We start from the raw sequence: 26,463 nt of genomic DNA on the forward strand, positions 1-26,463 counted from the left end.
TAAGAACCATCTTTATCTCAACTCAATAAGAACCTCTTTATCTGAGAGTACGTCTCTCAAGCTCCTTGGCCTAACGTTCACAGGAAACATGAGTTGGAACAATTACATCGAGGGCATTGCCAGGGCCGCTGCGAGGAAGGTGGGCTCTCTCTACCGTGCTAGAAAACTTCTAACACCCGAAAGTATCCTGTACATCTATAAGGCCACTATTCGCCCATGTATGGAGTATTGCTGTCATATTTGGCCTAGTGCATCGGCTACTAGTCTCTCGCTCCTTGACAGGGTTCAAAAGAGAGTCGCAAATCTGATAGGTCCTGAACTGGCATCTAAGCTTCAGCCTCTGTCCCATCGTCGAAACGTTGCATCCCTCTGCCTGTTCTACAAGTATTATAATGGCGAATGCTCTGACGAACTGCAATACTTGTGCCCCATCGAGGTGAACACCCTCGACAGACCCGACAAGCTGCAAAATCCCACCTCCACACTGTAGAGATCCCTAGATGTAAAAGATCTTTCTACTCCAGTAGTTTCTTACCCAGAACTGCTAGACTTTGGAATTCCATTCCAGGTCACTGCTTCCCCAACTGTACTGACATGCGTAAGTTCAAGTGCAACGTGAACCAACATCTCGCTGCCCTAATCCCTACATAGTACCCCAGTAGATGTTTCCCCTGATAGTAGCCCCCTACACCAAAGTGGCAATGTGCCTTGTTTGGGGTGAAAATGTAATTAAAAAAAAACAACCATATCACAGCAAGGATCGATAAAACACAAGAAAACAGCAAATGAAGACTCTGTGGACGATGAGACGAAACGATAAACCATATAGTAAGTGAATGCAGCAAACTTGCCCAAAAGGAATACAAAAACAGGCATGACCAAGTGGGAAGGGCGGTGCACTGGAAATTGTGCAAACGACTGCATTTTGAGCGTACATACAAATGGTACAAGCATAAACCCGTAACAGCAGTCGAAAACAAGAACCACAAAATCCTATGGGACATGGACATACAGACGGACAAACCCATCCAAGCAAGAAAACCAGATGTAATAATTAACAAGAAAGAAAAATCCTGTCAAATCGTAGACTTTGCTGTCTCAGCTGACCACAGAGCGAGTATGAAAGAAAAGGAGAAACGAACCAAATACACAGAGCTAGCCAGAGAGTTAAAAGGGATTTGGATGATGAAGAAAATCAAAATAGTATTGATAATAGTAGGAGAACTAGGAACAATTCCGAAAAACTTTGAGAAGAAAATGGGAGAAATTGGAATCAGAGGGGTGGCTGCAAAAATACAACGAATAACAATAATAAAAACGGCTGAAATATTAAGGAAAACCCTTGAATGAGGAGAATAATACAAGTATACAATATAACGAAGAAACGTTACAGGGAATGAAGAACACTGAAGCTGCATATCTACAAGTTCTACACCCCCATCACGCATCCCGTTCCATTGTCTCATCACCGTCCCCCCTCCCAAAATAAAAGTGATACCAAAGAGCCGAAAAGGGTCAAGGAGGATGGAAAGATTAAGGAGAACGCTGATCAGGGTTAGGGACAAGTGCGAAGAGAACTGGGATCTTAGTGCCGCTCAAATTCCAGTATAGACCAATAGCTGCTGCCAGCGAGAAATCAATGGTAAGAGGCTGTTGTGATAACGCTAATTTCTTTGCAAATGCTATCGAAGGAGGTTGAGATAGCTGGACGTCTGGGGAGACTTGTTGTCACTCAGCTTCCAGAGAACACCACAGGTTTCCAATCAGATCTTTGATGACTTGTGTGAAAGCTCCATGTGAGCCAATAATAATAATGGAACCTTGTTGTCAGTGAATAAATTAAGATGATGATCTATGTGAGAACTCCTGGTAAGTACAAATAATAAGGTCTTTTAATCTCGAATCGCACAACATTAAATTGATTTTTATTTATAAAAATAATTTAACTTTTTTCTTTTTCTTTTCCTAGATTGACATTCTGGTGAATAACGCCGGGCGAGGTCAGCGTGCTGCTTGGGAAGAGACGTCGTTAGAAGTTGACCGACACTGCCTCGAATTGAATGTGTTGGGACATTTGTCACTAACGAAGAGCGTCCTTCCACATATGATGAACAGAGGAGAAGGTCACATTGTGGTCACCTGCGGCATTGAGGGGAAAGTGGGTGAGTTTCCACAAAATCGTATACCATAATGAAAGTCTAGCAGCATACTCAAAAAACGATAGCAACTTCTTATTTCAGCCATTTTTTGAAGTTGACGATCATCCTAGAAAAGTAACTGATTAGGTTTGACGAAAACGAAAAATAAAAAATAAAAAAGATTAGTTGTAATACGACAAACAACTATTACGTGGATATATATATATATATATATATATATATATATATATATATATATATATATATATATATATATATACATATATATATATACATATATATATACATATATATATACATATACATATACATATACATATATATATATATATATATATATAAATATATATATATATATATATATATATATATATATATATATATATATATATATATATATATATATATATATATATATATATAAGATTGTTGATTTAGTTATTGGTCTACCGACTTAGTCGGATTTGGACCTTAGAATTCACCCTCGTCCGTTCATCCGTTCGTCCGTCGGTTCCACAAATTCTCAATGACTACTCATCACATTTTTCAGAAATTTTGTACTAGGCAAGGGAGGAATTTTGGTTGCGTCTCCAGAGGTTCAAAAGGGGTAAAAAATTACCATAAATAGCACTTTTCGGGATATAAAATTTTTTTTTAGAATATTAGATTTTGCTGAAAATTACCCAAAAGCCAAATCACATGATATACATTTTGAAACGTTATATTTGACGATGGAAAAAATTTTGGTTGCGTCCCCAGAAAGTCAAAATCGCCCAAAATAGCACTTTTCGGTGAGTAGAATATTTTCTGGCCATTAGATTTTGCTGAAAATTACCCAAAGCCAGGATCACATGGATATTCATCAAGAAATGTAATATTTGATACTGCAAAAATTCTGGTTTCGTCTCCAGTGGTTAAAAAAGGGTAAAAAGAAAATGTGGATTTTTTGTAATCAAAATGAAAAATTCTGATTTATTTTTTGCTCTGTCTCAGATAAAATTTTCAGATTATTTCCTTTTGATTGTTAAGTTTTTATTTTTTAAATATTGTTTCTATTTACTTTCATTCCTACAAGAGCAGAGTTAAACACAAGGTCGGTTATTAATGTAGGGAAAATCTAGCTCCCTCGAAAGGGGCACTCTGGATAGGAACAAAAATAAATATTGCCTCAGTCTAGAAGGCCAAAATAATAAGGTTGTTGAATTTGAACGAACATTGTTTTTTTAGCACTTATGCATTATACGGACGGCGCCATTGTTAGGGGCGATAACTCCAATTTCTTATTGGAATAGTTACAAAACAGCCATGTTAAATAATAAGTTTCTTAAAATAGAAATAGTTAAAATGGAACATCACGCTTAAAATTTACATTTACTAAAAAAGTCATTGAATTGTTTTCTCGTCTAAATTTAATAAAACATAATTTTTTCTTGGTCAAATAATATAAAAATAAATAAATAAATAAATAAATAACACCAAAATGAAAACCAAAAGTTATTGTATAAAAATGTATCAAAAGATAATTGTAAAAAAATTTATTGAAAAAATACATTTTTTGTATTAAAGCAACATTACTTGGCCGTTTGGCTATGTCCTGGCGTTGGAACCCCTCCTTCGCAATTTAAGGGACGAGGCGGCTACACCAGTCCTGCGCAGAATAGCTCTCCCTGGAGGCACACGAGCCAGGGTTTCCGCGTTCGCCGATGACGTCACCGTGTTCGTGTCTTGCCTCACGGACGTTCAAGCGGTGGTCGAGGCGCTCGCTCGATACGAAGAAGTAACAGGGGCCATCTTCAACCGTAGCAAGTCTGCTGGCCTGCGGTTGGGGGCCTGGACCGGGGTAAACTCGCTTCCAGGTATTTTCAGCTGGACCGATGGACCGGTCCGTATTCTCGGTGTCTGGTTTGGACCGGGACTTCAGCTGGGAAAGAATTGGTCGGAAGTACAGTCTAAGGTCAAATCGTCAGTCAAGACTTGGATTGGAAGGAAATTGTCCTTGAAGGGTCGGGCGGAGGCGTGTGCTACATACGTCTTTCCGCTCATCCTTTACCGTTTGTCTGTACTTCCTCTCCCTGCAGAACGCCTAACCCGCTTACAAGGGCGCCTTGATTCACTTTTGTGGAACGAGGGTAAGCACTATGTCTGCAGAGAGGTCTGTGTTCAAAGTCCGAGCGAGGGAGGCCTGGGTCAGCCCAGTCTCTTGTGTCATAGAAACGCCGAGAGATTGGCTTTCCTGGGTCGTTCGCTTGAAGGAGACGCTCCTTGGGTCCCTGTGGTTGAGAACTCGTTTCCCAATCTCAAACCCAACCCTTCGGTAGAAGGTCGTCGTAGACCGAAGGGGGAGTCCAAGTTCTTCTCCGAATGCCGGACCGCTCTTAGAGCTTTGCCGGGGACCAGTGTCCTCGATCAGCCAAGGAAGGAACTGTATCGGGAATTAGTGGAGGGGACCGCGAAGGATCCACTTTGTAGGCGGATGGGATGGTCGATGAAGGTTGTCCGTTCTCAATGGTGTTGGGCGCCGGGACGGGAGATTCTGAATAACTCGGAATTCTCCCTGACTTGGCGACTGGTCCGAAATGCGCTGCCCCTCTTCGACGAACTTTTCCGGTATAAAGAACATACCAGGCGCTTCTGTCCGTGCTGTGACGAACGCGAGCCCGAAACAATCGAGCACGCGTTTTTTAGTTGCAGCCGGATACAGCCCCTTTTGAAGTACGTCGAGGGGGTAACAGCTCGCATCGATGCCGAGTGTCCGCTCGATCTCGACGTAGGAACTTTTGTGTACAACATGGAGCCGCCGTTCCCCAGGGAGGAAAGTTTGGTTTTCCTGGCAATCCTAGCAGTAGCGCGCATGGTCATTTGGATCACGCGCCTCAAGTTGGTCCGCGAAGGGACATCTGTTCCGGATCGGGATCTGATCGTTTACTTTAAACATTTGCTTAAAGTAAAGATCAGATGCGATTGGAAGAGGTTGCCCAGAGTGGATTTTGACAAGAGGTGGGTGCACAGCACTAGTTTGTGCATCCGTCGAGGAGCCAGGTTTCAATTCGTGTTCCCTCCATGAGCATGGCACGGGCGGTGCTGAGTCCTTCGGAACCCATCCCGCCTTAGCATAGTTCAGTAAAGTGACTCTTGACTGGTGGTATAAACGAGATCCCACTCCTATTATTATTTTTGGTACTAGAGAACCTCTGAGTCTACCCACTCCCCTTTGCCACAGATTTGTTTTGAATGAATCCCAATCCTCCCTCACTACTCAGAGGTCACCGACCGACCCCTCCATCCGTTGCTTTATTTTCTCCCGCCTCCATTAAGGCTTCTTCCCCAAACCCCATTAGGGATGTCCTGCTTGTTTTCGGCTCCCCGGAAAACAGTGGGGGATCTAGTCACATAGAATAGTACAGGGGGGCCTTACTAACAACCCATTAGTTATTATTCCTTATTTTTCTTTTGAAATAAACATTTTGATAGGTTTTTTTCCCACTCCACGAACTTTTTTATCCAAATAAATTCAAGAACTATTTTTTGTTTTTGCCAATGAAATCGAACTTTATTTTCTCACACATGCACACACACACAAAAAAAAAAAAAAAAAAAAAAATGCACACATGACATACAGAAATTATTATACAAATTGTAAATATGTTATTCTTTACACTAAACGCTGGGGTTCTTAGTTAGATTAGGCTCCACAGAGTGAATGAGGTATTTTGGTAAATGTTGCCAGTCAAGAGTAAGACCACAAAGTCTTCATGTCATTATAGTCACAAAGACCCTGTACCCTCCCCCTCCCAATTTCTTATAGGGCCTTGTGCCTAATTTTGTTGTTTGATATTTTTGCTTTTTATAATTTTTTATTGTAATTACAATTTTTGACAACAATAAAATAAATAAATAAGATCAAAGTGTAGTATCTGTTCTGATACTACACATCCTCTTTCCTGTCCTCAGTTAATGGAGGAGAAATCCTTCTAGATTGAGGCAATTTTTATTTTTGTTCCTATCCCCACATTAAAAACCGACCTTGTGCCTAACTCTGCCCTCGAGGAACGTTGGATTTTTTTTTTTCAAACAATTTAACGGAAACTCATCGTAAGAAAATAGAATTTTAATACAAATTAAAGACATATTGGATTTTTTTTCAAACAATTTGAAAACATTTTTTTGAATCGAAGTATCAGGATTTTTTTCAAACAGTTTAACGGAAAGAAGTCGTCGTAACAGAAAAATAGAATTTTATAAAAAATTGTTTGAATTAAAGTAAAACTATAACAAAATATAGTTTTAATTATTGTCACTGTTGCATTAGGTTGAAAAGTTGCGTCCCTTGTCGGTCGTTCAATGAAATTCAATAAAACAAAATGGCGCCGTCCATGTAATGCATAAGTGCCTCACTGTTTAATTAGATTGGAAGTTGCGTCCCCTATGAGTCGTTCAATGAAACTCGAGAAAACAAAATGGCCCCGGCCGTATAATGCATAAGTGCCTTATATTTTGATACAATAAATGTTTTTACAATTTTATTTTGATAAAATAATTGTTATTTGGTGGTTTTGCATTTAACGACCCGCGCTATTTGTTAAATAGTATTTACAAGTTAAATTCAAGTTTTAGGATATCATTTTTATCAACTTTTTTTCTTAAACATTTGGCCTTGAAAAATAATCATAGTCTGGCAGTAGGTGTGTCAGAAATTTCGTGAAAAATAGTGAATAATTCAACCCCATATTCCCAAGCTTATAACTCCTCCAAAAATGTAATTCAAGCCCTATTTTTTTTTCAATTAAAGGAGCAAGGACCAAGGTTTCATTAAAAAAAAAAAAACAACAAAAAAAATCACGTGTTTTTTTTTTTTAAGGTTTTAAACTTCGGACTTTACAGGTAAATTTCTAAAAAACACTAGTTTTTTTTTTTTGTTTTGTTTTAAATTTGAATATATTATTTATTGATCTTTTATCTTCACTTTGGTGAGTAAATTAATTATTTACTTTTTAATAGACATTTAAAAATGGGAGGCGTGAATTATTCGACCCCCTGTCTTTGCAAGCTTATAACTACTCCAAAAATGTAATTCAAGCCCTAATTATTTTTCAATTAAAGGAGCAATGACCAAGGTTTCATAAAAAAAAAGAAAAAACAAACAACGTGGTTTTAAAAAAAAAGGTTTTAAACTTCGAACTTTACAGATAAATTTCTAAAAAAACACTACTTTTTTTGTTTTAAATTTGAATATATTATTTATTGACCTTTTCTCTTCAATTTGTGATATATAAAACTTTGGTGAGTAAATTAATTATTTACTTTTTGATAAACACTTGAAAATGGGGGGGGGGCGTGAATTTAAAAAAAAAACGTTTGTCTAAAATATTATATTCGGTTTATTGGAAAGAGCATAAAATTTCACATTGACCCTGAAAATATCGTAAAAATAGTATCAATAGAAAAACTTTGATAGATTTTTAAAGTTTAAAAATTGAAAAATATTGAGTTCGTAAAATTCGTTACTGTTTTTTTTAAATAAAAAAAAATATTTCTATTACTTTTAAAACAACTTTAATCGTTTATTTTGGAAGTATAATCCATAAAGAAAATAAACAACCCACTTTTAAAAGTAATCCATAAAGAAAATAAACAACCCACTTTTAAAAGAGAAATTACGAGTTTTTTCTATATTTTATTCGCAATTTCGTGTTAGGGGTGTCAAAAATTCCTACAAAAATTCTGATACACCTAGACAATTGTGTATCTCGGCCCGTGTCATACATAAATGCAAACCCCGCTTTTTAAGATAAAAAAGAAAAAAAATTATATTCCGAAAAGTGTTGTTTTTGACCGTTTTTGACCCCCTTGGGACGCAAACTCATTTTAAGTTATCATTTTTTTTAATTTTTTTTTTTTTATTATTATTATTATTATTATTATTATTATTATTATTATTATAATAATAATAATATTATTATTATTATTATTATTATTATTATTATTATAATAATAATAATATTATTATTATTATTATTATTATTATTATTGTTATTATTACTACTACTACTACTACTTCTACTACTACTACAAATATGATTTAAGTGAGATCATTTGTTTGGAAGAAATGCCAAAATCGTTTTACTCTAATGTGACTGAAATAGGAATTAACGCGACAATCCGGAAAATTATTCATTTTTTTTATTATTATTATTTAATAACAAACATTAATAGCATTACTCGGTTTTCTATAGTTTTCAAATTTATTCCTTTTTCGTTTGAGCAAAATTTCTATAAATTTGGCGCATTCCGGTTAGATAAATTGTTTTTAATGGTTTGGAGATTAGGATTGGTATAATTTTGATTGTTTGGACTATCGTTCTCATCTTTGTATTGTTCTGACTATAGAATCTTTTCCGACCCTTAGATTTTGCTGAAAATTACCTGAATATGAATATACATCTGGAAACGTAATATTTTATCCTGGGAAAATTGTGGAGCTTGAGCGCCGGAGTGTTTTAGGCTCATTTTTATTTTTCTCCAATAATTCAAACTTGTGTCTAAATAGGGGTTTTGAATGTTACCGAATTCAAATTAATTCATCGTTTGTCATGAAACAGTGTCATTTGGCTGTTTTACCCTTATGTTTTACATCAGGCCAGAGGTTCAAATGGGAGGGGGGACAAAATCAGTTGGTGAACGATATAGATTTTGGCTTTTTTTTTTTTTTTTTTTTAGCGATTCTATGGTATTTCTTTCCGCTACCTGAGAGCTTTTGAGAGAAGTTATCTGCCCTTTGTTAATATTCTAGTCGTCCCTATTTGAGACGTATTATTTTTTATTATTATTTTTAGTTATTTATTAAACAGGTGTGTACACTACAGTGCATGCCAGATAAGCAGACTCATCACCGGTAGTTTGTTGGTGAATTATTATATGATGATCCCTTCTAGCAACTTTGTGCCTTTTGTGTTCTTTTTTTTTTTTTTTATTTAGAAAATTCTTTCACCATTTCGCTTGATTGTTTCCCGAATTTCATCTATTACGGAAGAAATTGTTATTAACTTTGAAATCTGTATTTTAGGTGCCCCATATTCAGCAGCTTATTCTGGTGCCAAACATGCTTTACAGGTAAACAAATCGCACAAATTTGCACAAAATAGCACAAATTAGCACAAACTAGAACAAATAGCACAAATTAGCACAAAATAGAACAAATTTGCACAAATTAGCACAAAATAGAACAAAATAGCGCCATCCCAATTGTATTTCAGTCACTGTTTCTCCCCTGAAATTCATACAAACCATCCCGCTTTGTGTTAAATATCGGGTCTGATATACGGAAGATAGCATCTGACAGGAATAAAATTACTTGATACAGACATGTACCTGGCCGGAAAAAGAAAACGCAGTTGATTGATGCAGAAACAGAACTTATCAGAAAATATAGAATGATTTTATATATTTTTTAATCGTTTCAGATGAGTAATTTGTGCATTTATTTATTTATTTGCGGACTGTTATCCTCATCTTCATAGTTGTTGTTGTTGCTGTTGTTGTTGTTTCAACACTTTTCAGATAACTCATCCATAGCGCTGTGAATAGATAGAGGCGTTGAATTTCTACGGTTCCAGGTGAGCATTGTCTGAAGATGGAGGTTTCAAAGCGGGCCAGAGGTTTAGTTGGCCAAAACGTGGTGGAAGAACATCAACTTTGGAAGGCAGTAATAACTAGGATTGTGCCAACAGAATATTCTTTTCATTCTTTTGACTCTCGAGTATATATCCGACACAGTTAGACACAATCAACCGAGAACCACATCCGTCTATATAAAAAACATATATTAATGGATATATACTCAAGAGTCAAAACAATGAAAAGAATATGCTGTTGTCACAGCCCTAGTAATTACTAGGGATACAGTTACGGGACTCAGTATTCTTATCTCGTCGCGGTTAATCACCTGAAGAAGGCCAGAGGATCCGATACGTGGTGAAACAACAACTGTGTAGATGGGGATACTATTTCACAAATAGCGATTTGATAAAAAAAATAACACGTTTAAAGTTAATCTGAAAAGATTAGCTGCAGATGCGAATGCACTCGTTGCTGCATTAACGCTAAGCCAAATCCCAGAACTGTTGAGCGTAAAAATACGTTATAGTTCAAATTGAGATCAAGAGATTTTACTGCTATTGAGTTCGAGAAATCAACTTCCATCAATTCCTGTGTTTCCTAAGCCACACTCGTCCGCCGCCACTGACAATAAAGGAACATCATTTTTAGTTGAATACATTGTGTGTTTGTCGCCATTCTTTTATTTCACACCAAAAAATACAAGGACATTCAAGTTGGCCTTCGGGACAAGATCAGATGCTGCACTTCAATTTCTTGTTCTCTGTCAGTGGAGGAGAAATCCTTCACGACTGAGACAATTTTTATTTTTGTTCCTTTTCTCCACGTTAAAAAACGACCCTGGTGTCTAACTCTGTCCCGTGGGGAGGCATTGCAAATAGGAACAACGCATTTGTGTAATAATTAAATGAGGTCTTAATTTTTTCAATTTTCTTATGGGTCATCCTACCGGATGTCAGAGATTCACTCTCTATCTTATACTATTCAATTGAGAGATCTTTTTAACATTTCAACCGTCCCTTTAAATATAATTGTTTGTATCTTTCTTGCACTTGTCTCACCGGGTATATTTACTATGTAGCTTTCGAAATACTTTTCCATGATCCCAGTTGCTCTATAATTACTGGAATGATGGAAATATTCCTAACATTAAAGTTTCTTTTTATTTCATGCATAAAACTTTGGTATTTCATTATTTTTCCTTCTCAACTCTATTGAACCCAGCATCAGTAGGAAACACTAACTTCTACTAAGGTTGCTTCTTTCTCCTTCTTCCCCCAGGTCCCTATGTCAGGTTTAATAGTTCCGTTTTCTATTAATGAAGTTGTATAAATTGCATAGTCATTGTGGATGGTGTATGACTTATTTCTAACTGTTTTTTCTTTTCTGATATATTTTCCTAGGACTTGCTGTTATGCTGAATATTCAACTTTTTACAGATGGTCATGTGAAGATATTTACACACTCCATTCTGTCGCATCGTATAGTAGCCATCCATCAGCAGAACTTTACAACTAGATGCCAGGTGGCTCACACTATCTACTTCTGTGTGGCAGAACCTGCACTTGTTGTTAAGATCCAGACCGCTCAATTTTGTGCAACTTGTTGCGAATATATTCTCCACATTTATCAGGAATGGTGGGGTGAGGTCTGTAGAGTGATACATCTTCTAAGGCCATATCACATGAATGCTAATATTTCATAAGCTAATAAATTAAATATAAACTAACAATTAAGTATAACAAACTAACAGTAAAATACAGGAACCCGAAAAAAAAAACTCTTGCTCTTATTCCAGAATACTGGATTTACTATCTACAAATATGGTTATCAAGGTAGAATTGAAAAATGCAAAGCATAACATATTACTCTAAAACCAAAAAAGAAATCAGAAGGCAAACTAAATCGGAAAATGTGAACATCATATTGTGTACGTTTTAAGCGTCTCAAATTATTAATTAAAAAAGATATTATTGAAAATCGTTTTTTGCCAGGCGTGTAATTAAATTTACATGTTTCATAATTTATTTTCCCTGTAAATTTGTTCGTATTGATAAACAAAAACTTATTTTTTCTCAATTTAATTATTTTAGTTGTTTTTTTTTATTTTTATTTTTTTTTTGTTTGTTTTTTTTTTTAAGAAATAATTGGTAGCGTTTCCAAGGCCGTATTAAGATGTACAACGATCGCCACCCATGGTCATTTATTCAGTACGATACATAATTTCCCATTCACCGCTTGCTAACAATACGGATGCCTATCACATTTTCTAACATTACAATTTCTGACTTACGATTTCTTCGCGAATAATTTATATATTACTGGCAGGACCCGTTAACCGGCGTTGCCCGATTGTATCATGCACCCAACCCCACGTAAAAATTTAAAATACGACTGTTGTTGTTTTTGTCGTTTGCCAACCCAAAACCATCCTCATGTTAAAAATGGCTTTCGGAATAGACACCCCATTTTGTGCCTGGGGGTAGGGTTATCACAAAATTTGCTGGAAGGTTCAGGGTATTTTTCAGGGTATGGTTCAGGGTAAAGTTCCTGGTAAGGTATTTTAGTTAGCAAGACTGGAGTTATGGTGACAAAAAACTATTGAACCCCGTGTCCGTTAAAGGCAACAAAATTCCTGTATTCACCTGTACGTTACCAAATATAAATGTAAACGCTATTTAAGAAAGTGACCGTTCAATTAAGCTGTAAAAGTAAACATTATAAACAGAACGGTTTATTTAAATAACAAACAATCGTGAATTTGCTTCTTGAAAATGTTATCATACGAAAAGCTGAAATAATAATCTTATTATTCTGAAAACCATTCTTTACATGGGGAGGGTGTTTAGTAACTAATCAGTGCTTCAGCGTTGCAATGTAAAAAATATATATATATCGGTAAAACATGAATGTAACCTGAAAAAAACTAATTCAAAATTGCGCCATACCCAAAAATTCATAAACACCAAGTTATGCTGGCATATAGTATCGCGCTCTGCCATCATATGCGTCCAAGATCAACATCTACTTTAAAGTTTAGTGTTTGTACATTTTTGGTATCGCGCAATTTGTAATTAGTGCTTTCAGGTTAAATTCAACTTTCACACTATTTTTTTATTCAATCGTAAGGTGGAAGAATCTTTACAATGTAAAAATAATTATCCAAAATTGTACTTTGTATTGTTCAACGCTTTTAATTATTAATTATAGAATGAAGCACATTTACTCAGTGTAAAACTTCATCTGGCATTATTTCTTTATTTGGTAAATGTGAAGAATCTTTCCACCCTCGAAAAAAATTTTTTAATTACCACTTTTAAAGGTTTTTGGGGGTGCTAAAAACGAAAATAACGTATGAAAATCCGCCATACGAGTAGTTTCCAAGGTATGGATAAATGTTATTTTTTAAAAAGGGGATCCCTTTTCTATAATAATTTAGCACGAAATGAGCACCCACTTTATGACCACATTTTATTTCAGGGGGTGGGGGTCAGCGTACAATGAACACAAATTAACGTAAAATGAGCACCGAATATTTTTGCTTGGGGGTTCTGGACGTCAAATCGATTATTAATGCCTGGTAGCGCCCCCCCCCCTCCAAAAAAGTTGGGTACTCAGTTTACGGTAAATTGTGTTCATTGTAGACTGACCTCCCCTCAAACAAAAGGTGGTGATAAAGTTGGTGCTCATTTTACATTGAATCATTATATACAAGTTATCCCCTACTTTTTTAAACTAACAGCATTTAATATTTGTGAAAATACTTGTTTTCCAGAATTTTAAATGTTATTTTCGTTTTCAGCACCCCGGATTATAAGTCGTAATTTTAAAGGATTGGTCGGAGGTGGAAAATATCCCCATATTTACCCCTTTTTTATTTGTTAAATAGCATTACTAAGTGAAATTAAAATTGTGTGACATCCTCACTATGTAATAATAGCGTGATGTAATTTTATCCATTTGTAGTTTGTGTATATAAACAAATATGGAAACATATGAATCAAATCGGAAACTCGAAAACCAAATGAAACGAAATATTATTCCATGCGTCGCTAAAAATGCTACTGCGGTATCTTTATTAATAAGATGAAAGGTTAATTTAAATTAATTGTTAACCACATCTTAACATATGAAATAATAGTGTCATTTAATTTTAGTCATTTATAGTTTGTGAAGCAGTTATAATGTAAACAAACGTGAAAACTTAAAAAAATTGAATCGGCAACGCGAAAAAAAAAAATGAGACGAAATGTTTTTCTCACGCGTCTCTAATAACTAATTAATGATTATTTGTCATTGTAAATGAAATAAATGTAAACAGCGATGAAAATATAAAATTCCAATTTCCGTTTGTTAAAATAATACGACAATAACAATAAAACATGTAATATGTTTCGTGATGATAAGGATGGTATTAATTATAATGTATTTATTATTTTTTTTTTCGAGATTACGAAGTTTGTAATTGGGGTATTTAAGATGTAATGATTCTACTCAGGGAGGCCATGTTTGTATTAATCTCTGTAGCGTTTTTAAATGATGATTCGGTCAATCCGGAATGTCCGAATATTTAGACATTAACCAATGAGATTGTGGGGAATGGTAGCAGGAAGAAACTATTTTTCGAGTAGTGGTAAAACGTTAAGTGTATGCGATGTGTAAGACATTACTAGTCAGTTAATGACGGCTTAGACCCAGGAAAGTAGGAAACGGTATAACTGCACACGGTGTAGAATAGGGTAGTAAAAGGACTTATCCAAGAGGGGGAAAAATTTGAGCTACTACCTCTGTAGGTTAGGACGATGATGAAGATGCCGCTCCTAGAAATCAAATGTAATGTTCTAATATTACGAAATAATGTGACTGTAATGGCGTTCTAAAGTTAAATAAGGTAATGGCTAATAGCGTAAATATAATGAATTTCTGGCTCCTCGACGGATGCATAAATTAATGTTATTGAAGTCCACTCGAGGCAACCTCCAGCAATTGAATCTGTCTTTTTAAGCAAAGTAAACAGTCAGATCCCGATCTGGAACAGATGTCCCCTCGTAAACCTTTCTGAGGCTGGTGATCTAAGTCACTATTCTTGCTACTGCTAGGATGGCCAGAAAAAAGAACATTCTTTTCTCTCTGGACAGTGGCGGATCTATAATATCTATAACGTATGTTGCGTCAAAGAAAAGTAGGCATTTGGCATTGATACAAGGGTGTGTCCTTCCAGGTCATTTACTTTCCAAATGTACTCATCCAAACTGCGATGTAGAGGCGTTGGCTGTATTGGATACAGAAGCATCTTAGCCTTAGTGCTAACCCACCACTTATTTCCCGTTACCGCCCCCACTAGTGTCCGCTGAATTATCTCTATAATCTTCTGCCGGAAGTCTTCTAGTACCAGTAAGAATCTATTAAACTTCCAGTATCTGACTAGTTTAGGCCTGGCGCTTAAGTTCAATCGAGCCATAACCAATTTATAGTTCAAATGTCATTAAGAGTAGAACGCGGGGCAAGATAGGAAGTCTACATCGCTTCTTCTGACTAACATCTGATTCAAGTGTTTGGATGGGAAGGCACATTATCATGTAATGTCCACATCTCCCACTATGGGTGATCCAGACAAAATCTATCGACCAAATCTCATAAAGCCATCAGGTCAGACAGACTGCTGTCACGCCACTCTGACCCTTTACTCCCCTTAACCTTATCTGTCTTTGGATCAAGGATGGCATTCCAATCACCCATTAAAACTAATTTCTCCGGATCCTCGAGGAACACTAATTGCCGAAAAAAGGAAACCCTCTCTGCCGCAGAATTGGGCACATAGACCGTGACAATCTAGAACACATTGCTATTAACGGCAACATCAACAATGATCGCCCACCCATCCCTGTCCGTATGAACAATATTCACCGACGCTGACAGGGTGCGTCTCACGAGCAAACAGATTCCACGATTACAGGTATTGCCACATGCTAAGTAAACATCAAAGTCGTTCACCAGCACCAGGCAATCCCTGTCAGAAATAAAATGGGTCTCCTGAATAGCTGCGATATCTACCTTGCTTTGCTTCGACATCTCATGCCCCTCACATTAAATGTGGTCAGGTTTAAAGACATGATCACTATCTTTAAGCTGTGTCACACATGAGATTGAAATCGTTGGAAGTGAGGACGTGGCAGGCCTGGCCGAGACTGCTTGTGAACAGTTTCAGCGAAAACTGTTCATCTCGTGCCGTGCCTCCCACATCGAAGGGAAACGTTAGTTTCAGTGCCCCGTAAAGAGAAGGGTGAACGTAAAGAGGGACCCTATCTTTGCATTTAAATTTGAACTCAATCAACAAGGGATGACCTGTGTCCACCAGCTTGAGAGTTTCTGCCACCTGAGCCGCGCTGATCATGCTCCACATGGGCTGGGCTCTGTTGTCTTTGTTGACCCTCACGAACGTCAACATCATGGGGGCATCGGAGAATTCTCTGGGGTTGGTGACGTCTTTTCCCTGGATGTGGGTAAAGTTCTTAAGCTTCAAAAACTGACTCCTCTGCTTGCCTTTCAGGTTGGGCATGGCCTGCAGAGCGTCAGTCACACAGAGTTTGTTTCCAGGCAGAAACGGTAGTGTTTTGGTATGTTCCGTTCTGGCTTGGCATGAAGTAGGAAGGTGGGGTTTTTGGTGTTCCCACTCCTGTCCCTTTCCTTCGCTGCAAGATGAAGAGTGCGACAACCTCATTGTATCTTCCTTGGTGGATGGTTTAGGATTCTCGGCCTGAGATGATGTTGGGGTTTCAGGTTCATATGAACAATTATCAGAAAGACTCTCCTTTGAGAAGCAGTTAGGAGCCGGACCTCTGTTCCTCTTGTTTCGTTGTCTCCCCCCCCCCCCCGTGGAAGCTTTTGGTTTGGCTGGGGCATCCTCCTCTGATGTGCCTTCTCCCTCTGATTCCGTCACTGAGCCTAGGAGTTTTCTTTTGAGTTCGTTGGTCGTCGTTGCAGGCGCTAGATTTTTGACAGCTTTGGTGTCATTAGTGGAGTCTGTGGACTGCTGTGTCACTGGAGTCCGAGACTGATTTCCTGTAGTAGTGCCGTGGCTCACCAACTTGTCCTTTCTGGCTACCATGCTCCAGCCCCTTTCTGTGTCGGGGATAGTGGGTGTTGCGGCCTTGGCCTTTTCCTGTGTTGTCGCAGCAGGAGCTTTGGGTGAAGTCGTTCTTGTAGGACAGTCCTTGAACACGTGTCCCTGCTGCTGGCAGTACCAACAATGCGGTTTCCTCCCTCCACTATTATGGACAGTAGTCATTGGTCGAATTTAAGGAGGGCAGGTATCTTGTTGAAACTGGTGCAGTCCACGTTCATGGCTATTTTGTAATTTCCTGTCATGAGATTATGAGGACCTCTCACCGGTAACAGACTCCACGTCGCCGTACTGGCTGAACACCGCCTCGAGTTTTTTAGATCCGAGGTAGCAAGGTACACCTAGCACCAAGACGGTTGGCCTTCTTCTGCTCAGGTTCTCCGGCTTTAGATTAAGATTCTTGTAGACTGAATTTTACCAATCTTTCGGCCTCTTCTTTAATCGGGATCAGTAGCTCCCACATGACGTAGCTTCTCCTGCAGATGTAGCTCACAGAGATGATGATGTCTTGGAGAAGCTGTGCCAAAAGGTAGTTTTAAAATTACTGTTAAAATGTTTTCGTCATCAAGAAATAATATACAATTGTGAATGTACGGCATCTCTATAAAAGAAAGACTCAACGAGTTGAACACCTAAAAGAACTAGTTTCAGTAGCGTCGTCGTCGTCGTCGTCGTCGTTGTTGTTGTTGTTGTTGTTGTTGTTTCAATTATCAACAATAATAATCAGCAAGGACGGATCTTGCTATCCCGAACCTATCAAGTCCTATTTTATTTCATTAATATAACGAGTAATCGTCCAAAGGAAATGGAAGAGAATTCATTAATTTTTCGGTGTAGAGACGATCATTTCATTATTTATCGTAAAGCGATTCTGGAAAATGTTCTATGCTAATAACTTCTTTCTTAGGATCATTTGTTATGCAATACAAAACTCTCTTTGCCTCGGCTTTCCCGACTATACCAACATGCAAAAATTTTAATGTAAACAAAAATCTTGCGGCATCTAAACCAGTTGCTAAGTGAAGCTTGATGCATGTAGAAATGTTGCACTGCTGAGATCTGGGTACTAAAATTGTTTAATACTAATTATTTACTAAATTAATAAAATAAAGTTAATTTGTCCTCCGAATCTACAGTTTTAATAAAAAAATAACTGAATACTTCCTAAAGACATCATTACTTACAGCGCTTCTTAAACTGTGCTTCATGGAACTATGTGTATATTTCAGTCTCGTTTAAAAATTATTACATTTATTCTGAACAAACTGTTTCTCACAAATACAGAGCTCTAGAAAGGTAGCAAACAGTTTCACTCTCTATTAATTTAGTCGTCTCACTTCATTCACACTACCGTGTTAATGCCTTAATAGGTATAGTAATGTTTGCATTGTTGAGAGATGGGGATTGAAATTGTTCAATGCTACTTATTAGTCAATAAATTGATCAGTCATCGTTCATAGAACGACAAATGTGCTTTGTTGTATGGGTAATTGAATGGTGGGAAACAACTCATGGAGTACTATCATAGTTTACTGATTGAGGAGCATCCTATTCACCCTGCCCCATGCACTTGCAACAAACACTATGCAACTGTTACAAATTGAAATTAATGATTGACATATTATAATTAATGTTAATATTTAATCATATTTCTTTATTTTCAGGGCTGGTTTGAATGTTTACGAGCGGAAATGTACAGCCATAACATCCGCGTGGGCGTCATGTGTCCTGGCCCTGTATTTTCAGGTCTGTTGGAAAATGCTTTCACCGGATCAATTGCCAATGTGAGTCACAGGCGTTTTTTTTTTTTTTTTTTTTTTTTTTTTTTGTAACATTTCATTAAAACATGTTTAAAAATGTTGCGTCATAATACAAAACAGTCTGACAGTAGTTTTGTTGATATCAGGCTGTGGTGTGTCTCTCTTCAGTGCCAGGCTTTACCTTTTCTCTTGGGGTGGGGGGAATTAATTTATTGCTAATCGTCTTAGGCGCCCTTGCCCCGAAATACTAACTAGACTGCTCATTTATTTTTTTGTAGGCCAGAGTGCTTTATCCTAGTGCGCAGGATTCTCAAAATCATAACTAACCTTGTATCTAACCTCCTGGTAGATAAATAATACTCATTAAGCCGGAATTAAAATGAACATTCAATTGTTTGTGTAAGAATAATCTTTTGGTTGAAACATGGGGTTCGCTAGCCCCACTGATGAGAACAGTGATTGTGCAAAGTTGGAAAGTTGGTGGTTATGAACATTCATTTTTTTTTTTTTATTTGAAGCATTGCTGCATATTCATGTTTGTTATAGAAGAGATTTGCCCTTTTTGAGATTTTGCAAAACTAATACAGTATACGACCCGTGCTGAAACCGACGTTTGTGCCCATATTCCAGCTATTTAAGTAAATCACTAGAAGATGCCGAAACGTTCAGCTAATCAGATTGCACCAAACAATGATTGGCAATCGCAAATTAAATATAGCGTTCAATTCAACGATGTAAGAAAATTGATTAAAGCGATTATGAGTTTCATAGAGTGAGAACAGACGCTTTAGTCTTTTGAAAGGAATTATTGAATTTTACCAAAAAAAGAATTATAGGCCAAAAGAGAAGTTGCATAATATGTTCTTTTTCATCGTAACCTAAAAAGAAACAACCTAATCTTAACCTAACCATAATCTAATCCTAACCTAACCTTGATCTAGTCAGGTTCAAAAGCAGTATCAGTAAAATAAAATCAATTTAAAAAAATCACAAAAAAAAAAGAATTCCGCTAACAATTGTTTCATTGTATTTTCTTCATATCAAACAAAGACTGTTTTTTATTTAAACAGTGTTTCCTTGAGTTTTCCAATTTGATAGCATATTCGTCAAAAATACGTATTTTTCCATTAACTTTTTTCTCTTTGATTGCGTCGCCTCGTTTTGATTTTAAAATAACGAAATTTTCTTTCGGCGTTTCACAGCTGTTAATGTAAACAGTCGGAAGATGCTGACGAAACGTCGGTTTCATCGCGTATTGCAAACTGCACAAGTACCCAAAAATGAATAGTCCTACCAGTCCTGCGCAGTGCGCGCACATAACCATGGCCTACTTTTATGAGTTCTGTCCCGGGTTAAAGTTGAGATGGTACAAAAATGTAGAATAGAATACACTGATGAGTAATCTTGCAGTTTAGTTAACAACTAAGAAATCGAAAATAAACAAATTGTACAACAAATAACCTTTAGGAAACGCATTAAAATTTAATTTTCTCCCGACTTATATATACATATATATATATATATATATATATATATATATATATATATATATATATATATATATATATATATATTTAGCTTTCTGAAAATGTTTTAAAGTTTTTTTGTTTTTTTTGGGGGGGGGTTCAAAATTAGTTGCAATATTTTGAAACAGAATGAAAAAATGTAAAGTCGCACTGTTATATATTCATCAATGTTTACATGTATGTATGAAATATGCTTCATAGTCATTGTGCGTTTTGTGTAGTGCGTGTGCGTGTAACATATTAATAAACAATTCATATTAATAAACAATTCATATTAATAAACAATTCATATTAATAAACAATTCATATTAATAAACAATTCATATTAATAAACAGTTCAATAAACACATCAAAACGTGTCCGAAAGACTATGGATACCCCTGGAAGGGTTGTTGTGCGTGTAATTGTGAGGCAATGGTTGCAAAATCCTGACTATACCTCTCCTGAAGTAGCACTGTTTGAGTCCAGTAACAAGGATAAGTCCAGGACGACTGGAAACAATGCCAAGATAAGCAGAGAGTACCTGAAATTCCCAAATTTTAGTACTGAGCAGATTTAACATTGCTTAACATTGGTGATCTAATAGAAACCAGTGTGTCAACGTGATTATGCCGTATATATATATATATATATATATATATATATATATATATATATACATATATATATATATATATATGTATATATATGTGTGTGTGTGTGTGTGTGTGTGTGTGTGTGTGTGTGTGTGTGTGTGTGCTGTCAATAAACTTATGACAGTTCTGTAGACGGATTAGTAACCTCAGTTCAACAAAATGTCACATGCCGATAAAGAGATACATAGACACGCATATTTTCAGTCGTATTTCTTTGTCATTGCTTCTGGCTGTTAGATTACACTCGTCTTGTGGACGCTGGAATAAATATCTCCGAAATTGAGTAGCATGCAGATGAAATACATTGCTTGAAATTTAATTTTTTATTGTTACATTTATAAATGTAGCTTTATTTTCGGAAACATGTCGGGTCGATTCATATCGCCTGGTCGTCTATTCTTGGGGCTACATTTACTTCGGTTTCCACAACAGACTCTTTTATTATCTTATGGACTACCTGTTTGAATCTTATTGTTCGCTCACTAACTCCCAAACTGATTAACTCATTCTATTTCCGTCGTTATCTATATGAACAACTGCTTTTTTTTTGTTTCTAAAACTTTGACCTCTTCCAAAACCACAATAGCATCATCTTTGATGAGGCCAACGTTTGTTATTGTTTATTGTTATCGTCCGTAAATTCCTTTCTGTCAAATTCGTCCAGCTTGTGTAACTTTCATATTTATCTAATTAACCTACTCGATCCTCATTATCATTCTGTTACAGCATTATTTAAACTTTTATTGGAAAAAAAACCTTGGAACAAAATGGCAGCCTATATTTTTTTGTTCACATTCGAAAATGTTTCAACTTGTTTTAAAATAATTTTTCACCGTTTTTTAAGATTTTGAGAACGTTAAAAATATACGGATCGGTAGAAAATTAAATTTTAATTGTTTGTTTTATGTTTTGTTTATATTGAATTTCTTAGCTGTTAACTGTGCTGCAAGATTACTAATTGTAATAACAACGAAGATACCTAAACTTCTTATTAGTGTAAAATCTTATTTTCTTTCAATTCTTCTTCTGTTTAGCACTATGGAGTAAAAATGGACATGAACGAAAGAAGAATGGAAGCCATACGCTGTGCTCGACTCATGTCGTTCGCAATTGCAAATGAAATGGATGAAGTGTGGATTGCCAGACAACCCGTACTTTTCTTGATGTACTTTTGCCAATACTTTCCTTCATTTGGCAACTGGTAAGGTGGTCTCGCGGGACTTATAATTTGCCAGCATTTGCACTCGTTCTCTCTCTCTCTCTCTCTCTCTCTCTCTCTCTCTCTCTCTCTCTCTCTCTCTCTCTCTCTCAATAATATCTCCAATATATATATATATATATATATATATATATATATATATATATATATACAGTATGAACATCTGCTAATAATAAATAAGTTACACAGAAACATTTACGTTTTATTCACACCCACTCACCCACACACACACACACATACACACACACACACACACATATATATATATATATATATATATATATATATATATATATATATATATATATATATATATATATATACGAGGGATGTTCCCAAAGGAATGCTTCCTATTTTTTATTTTGCCCGGATGAATCAGAGAGAATTGTATTGTTATGATGACTGAACTTATGCATTCATGATCTGAAAGTTTCATATTGCTGTTGCAGATATTGACAGTATGAAACTGTAAGAAAAAAATCAGTGTCATGGACATGCAGGAAAAATTGTGTCAATCAACATTCGCCGGTGCTTGTTTCGCTTACAAAATCCATGTGGTTGATGGCAGCATAGTTAAAAGATGGGTTTGTCGATTTCAAAGTAACAACAAAGATGCGAGTGATAAAGCATGCTCCAAAAGAGTTTGACAAAAGTGCATTGAGAATGCTGGTGACTATGTAGAAAAATAAATTCTGGAGCACAAAAGGTTGCTCGTTTTAATGGTACCACTCCTGTTTTCGTAGCTCTTCAACATTTCAGTTTTTAAGTTAAAAATAGAAGGCCTTACTTTTGGAACGACCCTCGTATATTTGTCAGCATTCCTTTAAATATATTTCATTGAATACTATGGACAAATTCTGTGTACATACTTTTATCCTGAATTCGTTCCAGTATCCTAATGTATCGTTTGTTTCTGCCCGCAACTGGTCGATGTAATCGCTTTTTAGCTGAACATTTTTACGATCCATCATGAAAGGTGGTTATCAGTGAAGGTCATGGCGACAGGATATTTATCCCCCTAGCACCATGACCTTGAAACATAATAATTCTGCTACTCGTTGCCAGGAAATCTTTCATCACTATTCCGGTATGGTGAACATGACGTTGCTAATGGATGGCTGCACCCTAGCCTTCTTTGAAAGTGGTGAGTCTAAGTGCTTCCACTAGATTGATTGAGCTTTGTTCTCTGGATCATAGCGATAGACCCAGGTTTCATGTTGTGTAAATAATAAGTAAATGAGCACTTGTCACGTGGAAAAGTGTCAACTATCTGGGAATCCACCTCGTTGACCCCAATTGTAAATGGTCACAAATAATTGTTTTCACAGACCTTGTACTAATCTTGATCTCTTGGGCTATTTGGCAAATAGCCACACATCAATTTTCCAAAATAGCAGCCTCAACTTAGCTAATAAATTTCTCATCAATAACAGAACGGACTGATCAAGTATGGAAACTGTGTTCTCAGATTTCCAGCCATGTTTGAATTCACGATCCCAGCGTTTTACAAGGTCATATAATTATCACACGTTTTTTTATTCTTTTTTTTATTATTTCATTAAAGGTTTCCTGTGGTGTGCATACTTTCAAATACAAAACCTGATCACTGCGCAACACTCAACAGTTCAATTTCACACCTGACTCAGTTCAAACATCTATAAATTAGAAACCAAAATTAGTTCAGAGCTGTAATTTGCCACATAATCCATAGAGATATAAATCATTGCACATACAAAATTTCAGCTAGATCAGACCACTATAAGAGTATCACTCTCGTCGACCCCAGTTGTATGCACTCAACCTGCTTTATATATAGACGAGCAGGGCATATACCGGCGTTATGCGGTGGAAGTATGATACAAAGACCCCTTCCCCCGAAAACAAATTAAACTACGTTTGTCAGCTCTGTAAAATAGCAGGCACTGGAGGCCATGGCCAAAATGAAATCATCTAGCTTCCACTGTCTATCAGTTACTGACTTTCACTATCATCAGTGGAGTTTAGTGGTGTTAGATGTTGGTTTTTGGGTGATTATTCGCGGGTACTATCAGTCAGTGGCGGGAAGAACCAAATCAGGATGGGAGTGCTTCTAATTTCCGAGCTGAACTGCCGATTTGCTGTGAAAACCACTTGTTTCATGGGAGACTGTTCCTGCTACAGTCAACTGACGCCGAGAAAAAGATTGCTGTACTGTAATTAATTTTAGAAAAGATTCCTTATATGCAAAAATGTCTGTGGCGTTATTACTGGTAATAACCCGTATTTATTTAAATAAAGTAAAACGTTTGTTATTTTGTTTCATTGCGAATAATTGAGTTTCCTGTGGGGGGGGGTAACAAAAAGTCGTTGCTATTTTCTAATCAACTTGGTCGTGGCGTATTTCCAGGAGTGTCCTGTTTCAGCTATTGGCGTGTTTTTGTTTGCAAACATAGGAGTGGTTAGCAGGCTTACAACGACCCCCCCTCCCTATCTATCTACATGATATGTTTGTTTCTCAATTTTTCATTGCTTTCCGTTTTATTTTCATCTTTTGTTCTTTATTTCTTTTTTTGCATTCTGCTTGTTATGTGTATTTTTTAACTTAGGTAAAAACGATCTCACACAACCTCCACTTTCATCATGTGCGTTTTTCTCTTCTTTTTTTTTAATTAGATTGATATACTTTTTCGTTTTTGTTTTTTCAGGTTGGTCTGTCAATTTGGCAAGAAAATTATGTTGACAGTGAGAAATGGCGCGCGTGTATGAGTGCAAGAAACCATTAATCCATTTCATTGCAAGGTTTGTGGTGCGTTCCTATTATTTATAGTTTCATAAAGTTTGATGTGAAATATTAAATCATACATGTGTTGACTCTCAATAATTGAAAACAAAGACAAATCGATCTGCATACAAAAACCATAGAAGCAGACTATGTTGATGGATGACGTCGAATGTTACCTAAAAGTTGTTTTATTAGTTAAGCTCGAGTCTTGTTGAATCATATGACATTAAATATGGGATATCTGATGTATACATACAGGTGGTGACAAGATAAAAGAAACATCTTAAAAAATCAACAAAATTTATTTGAATATGGCGTAGGTTCACCTTTTGCGACAATTACAGCTTCAATTCATACAAATTGTGAATTATTTCCAAAGAAATTTTATCCCATTCTTCAGCTAAAACATCCTCCAGTTCTTTTAGAGAAGATGGCGGCGAAAATCGATTTCTTACTTGAATCTCCAAAATCGACCATAAATTTTTAATAATGTAGAGATCTGGGGATTGTGGTGGCCAAATCAGATGCTCAACTTTATTGGAATGCTCTTTGTGCCAATCTTTAATAATTCTAGCTGTATGGATTGCGGCACCATCACCTTGAAAGATGGCGTTCCCCTCCGAAAATAGTTCTTGAACCATAGGATGAACTTGGTCACCCAGAATTTCTAAATAGTCTCGACTGTTAATTCTTCCACGAATAGTAATCATTGATCCAGCAGATTTCCTAGAAATAGCACCCCAAATCATTCCAGAAGTTTCCGCCATAGTTTACGGTTTGGAGAAGGCAGTCTAGAGACAGCCGAAAGAAGCATTTTAATGTTTCTTTCAGTTCTCTCGAAACGCAGATACGGCCGGTGGTTGGAAATAAGGAAAACGATGATTCATCAGAGAAAATCACAATTTTGGAGGTTTTTTTACACCACTCTAATCGGTTTGAAACATTTGCCTTTGAGAGCAGAGATTTTTTTAATTGCAGCTCTTCCGTAAAATCCAGATTTGTGCAATTCTCGGCGAACAGTTTTTGTGGAAACTGGGTCCTGTAAATGTTTATTGAACTCTGCAGTGATTTTAGGAGCCGTGGTCTTGCGATCCTCTCTAACAATCCGCCCAAGAGTCCGACATCTTCACCTTCCGACGAAACTTGTGCTTTTCTGAGGAAGTTTTTCCTTCTCTTTTTTTTTTTTTTTGAAACAGTGCTTCTTGAAATGCTAAGCATTCGCGCAATTTTGGTTACACTAGCACCTGCCATACGAACTCAAACAATTTGGCCACTTTGGAAGTCCGTAAGGTTTGTCATTTTTAGAGTAAAAGATCTTAAAATATCTGTAAAATAAATTTATTTTAATTAAGCATATCATATGACATAAATAATAAACAAAAAAGCATTACAATATGTCAAAATTTTATTGTTTATAACACGTTCAAAGATTGATGCCAAAATGTTAGGTGTTTCTACATATATATATATATATATATATATATATATATATATATATATATATATATATATATATATATATATATATTTAGCCCCCTCTTTGGGTACAGCACTGTCGTAAATGTACTCCACCCGCCACTTAATTGACATTAATGCGAGGCTCGCTGTTTGTTTGTAAACTAACAATCAACTAAAGTACAGTAAAAGCATTGGGCGAGTATTTATT

At 36.3% G+C, this 26,463-nt stretch overlaps 1 protein-coding gene across 2 annotated transcripts in view; it reads left to right on the plus strand.

The window, feature by feature from the left end:
• LOC145260590 (dehydrogenase/reductase SDR family member 7-like) overlaps window positions 1-26,463 on the plus strand; it is a 131,475-nt gene that overhangs the window by 98,575 nt on the left and 6,437 nt on the right. The window contains exons 5-9 of one of the 2 annotated variants that reach the window (XM_080118866.1): window positions 1,970-2,162; window positions 9,223-9,269; window positions 18,561-18,680; window positions 21,852-22,018; window positions 24,721-24,821. In XM_080118866.1, the coding sequence (XP_079974992.1) occupies window positions 1,970-2,162; window positions 9,223-9,269; window positions 18,561-18,680; window positions 21,852-22,018; window positions 24,721-24,781 (588 nt within the window). In that variant the 3' untranslated portion in view covers window positions 24,782-24,821. The remainder of the gene's footprint in view (window positions 1-1,969; window positions 2,163-9,222; window positions 9,270-18,560; window positions 18,681-21,851; window positions 22,019-24,720; window positions 24,822-26,463) is intronic. The other variant, XM_080118865.1, reaches the window with a different exon arrangement.

Source organism: Euprymna scolopes, chromosome 36 (assembly GCF_053919585.1).
Source record: "Euprymna scolopes isolate OS-2025 chromosome 36, ASM5391958v1, whole genome shotgun sequence".
Lineage (NCBI taxonomy): Eukaryota > Metazoa > Mollusca > Cephalopoda > Sepiida > Sepiolidae > Euprymna > Euprymna scolopes.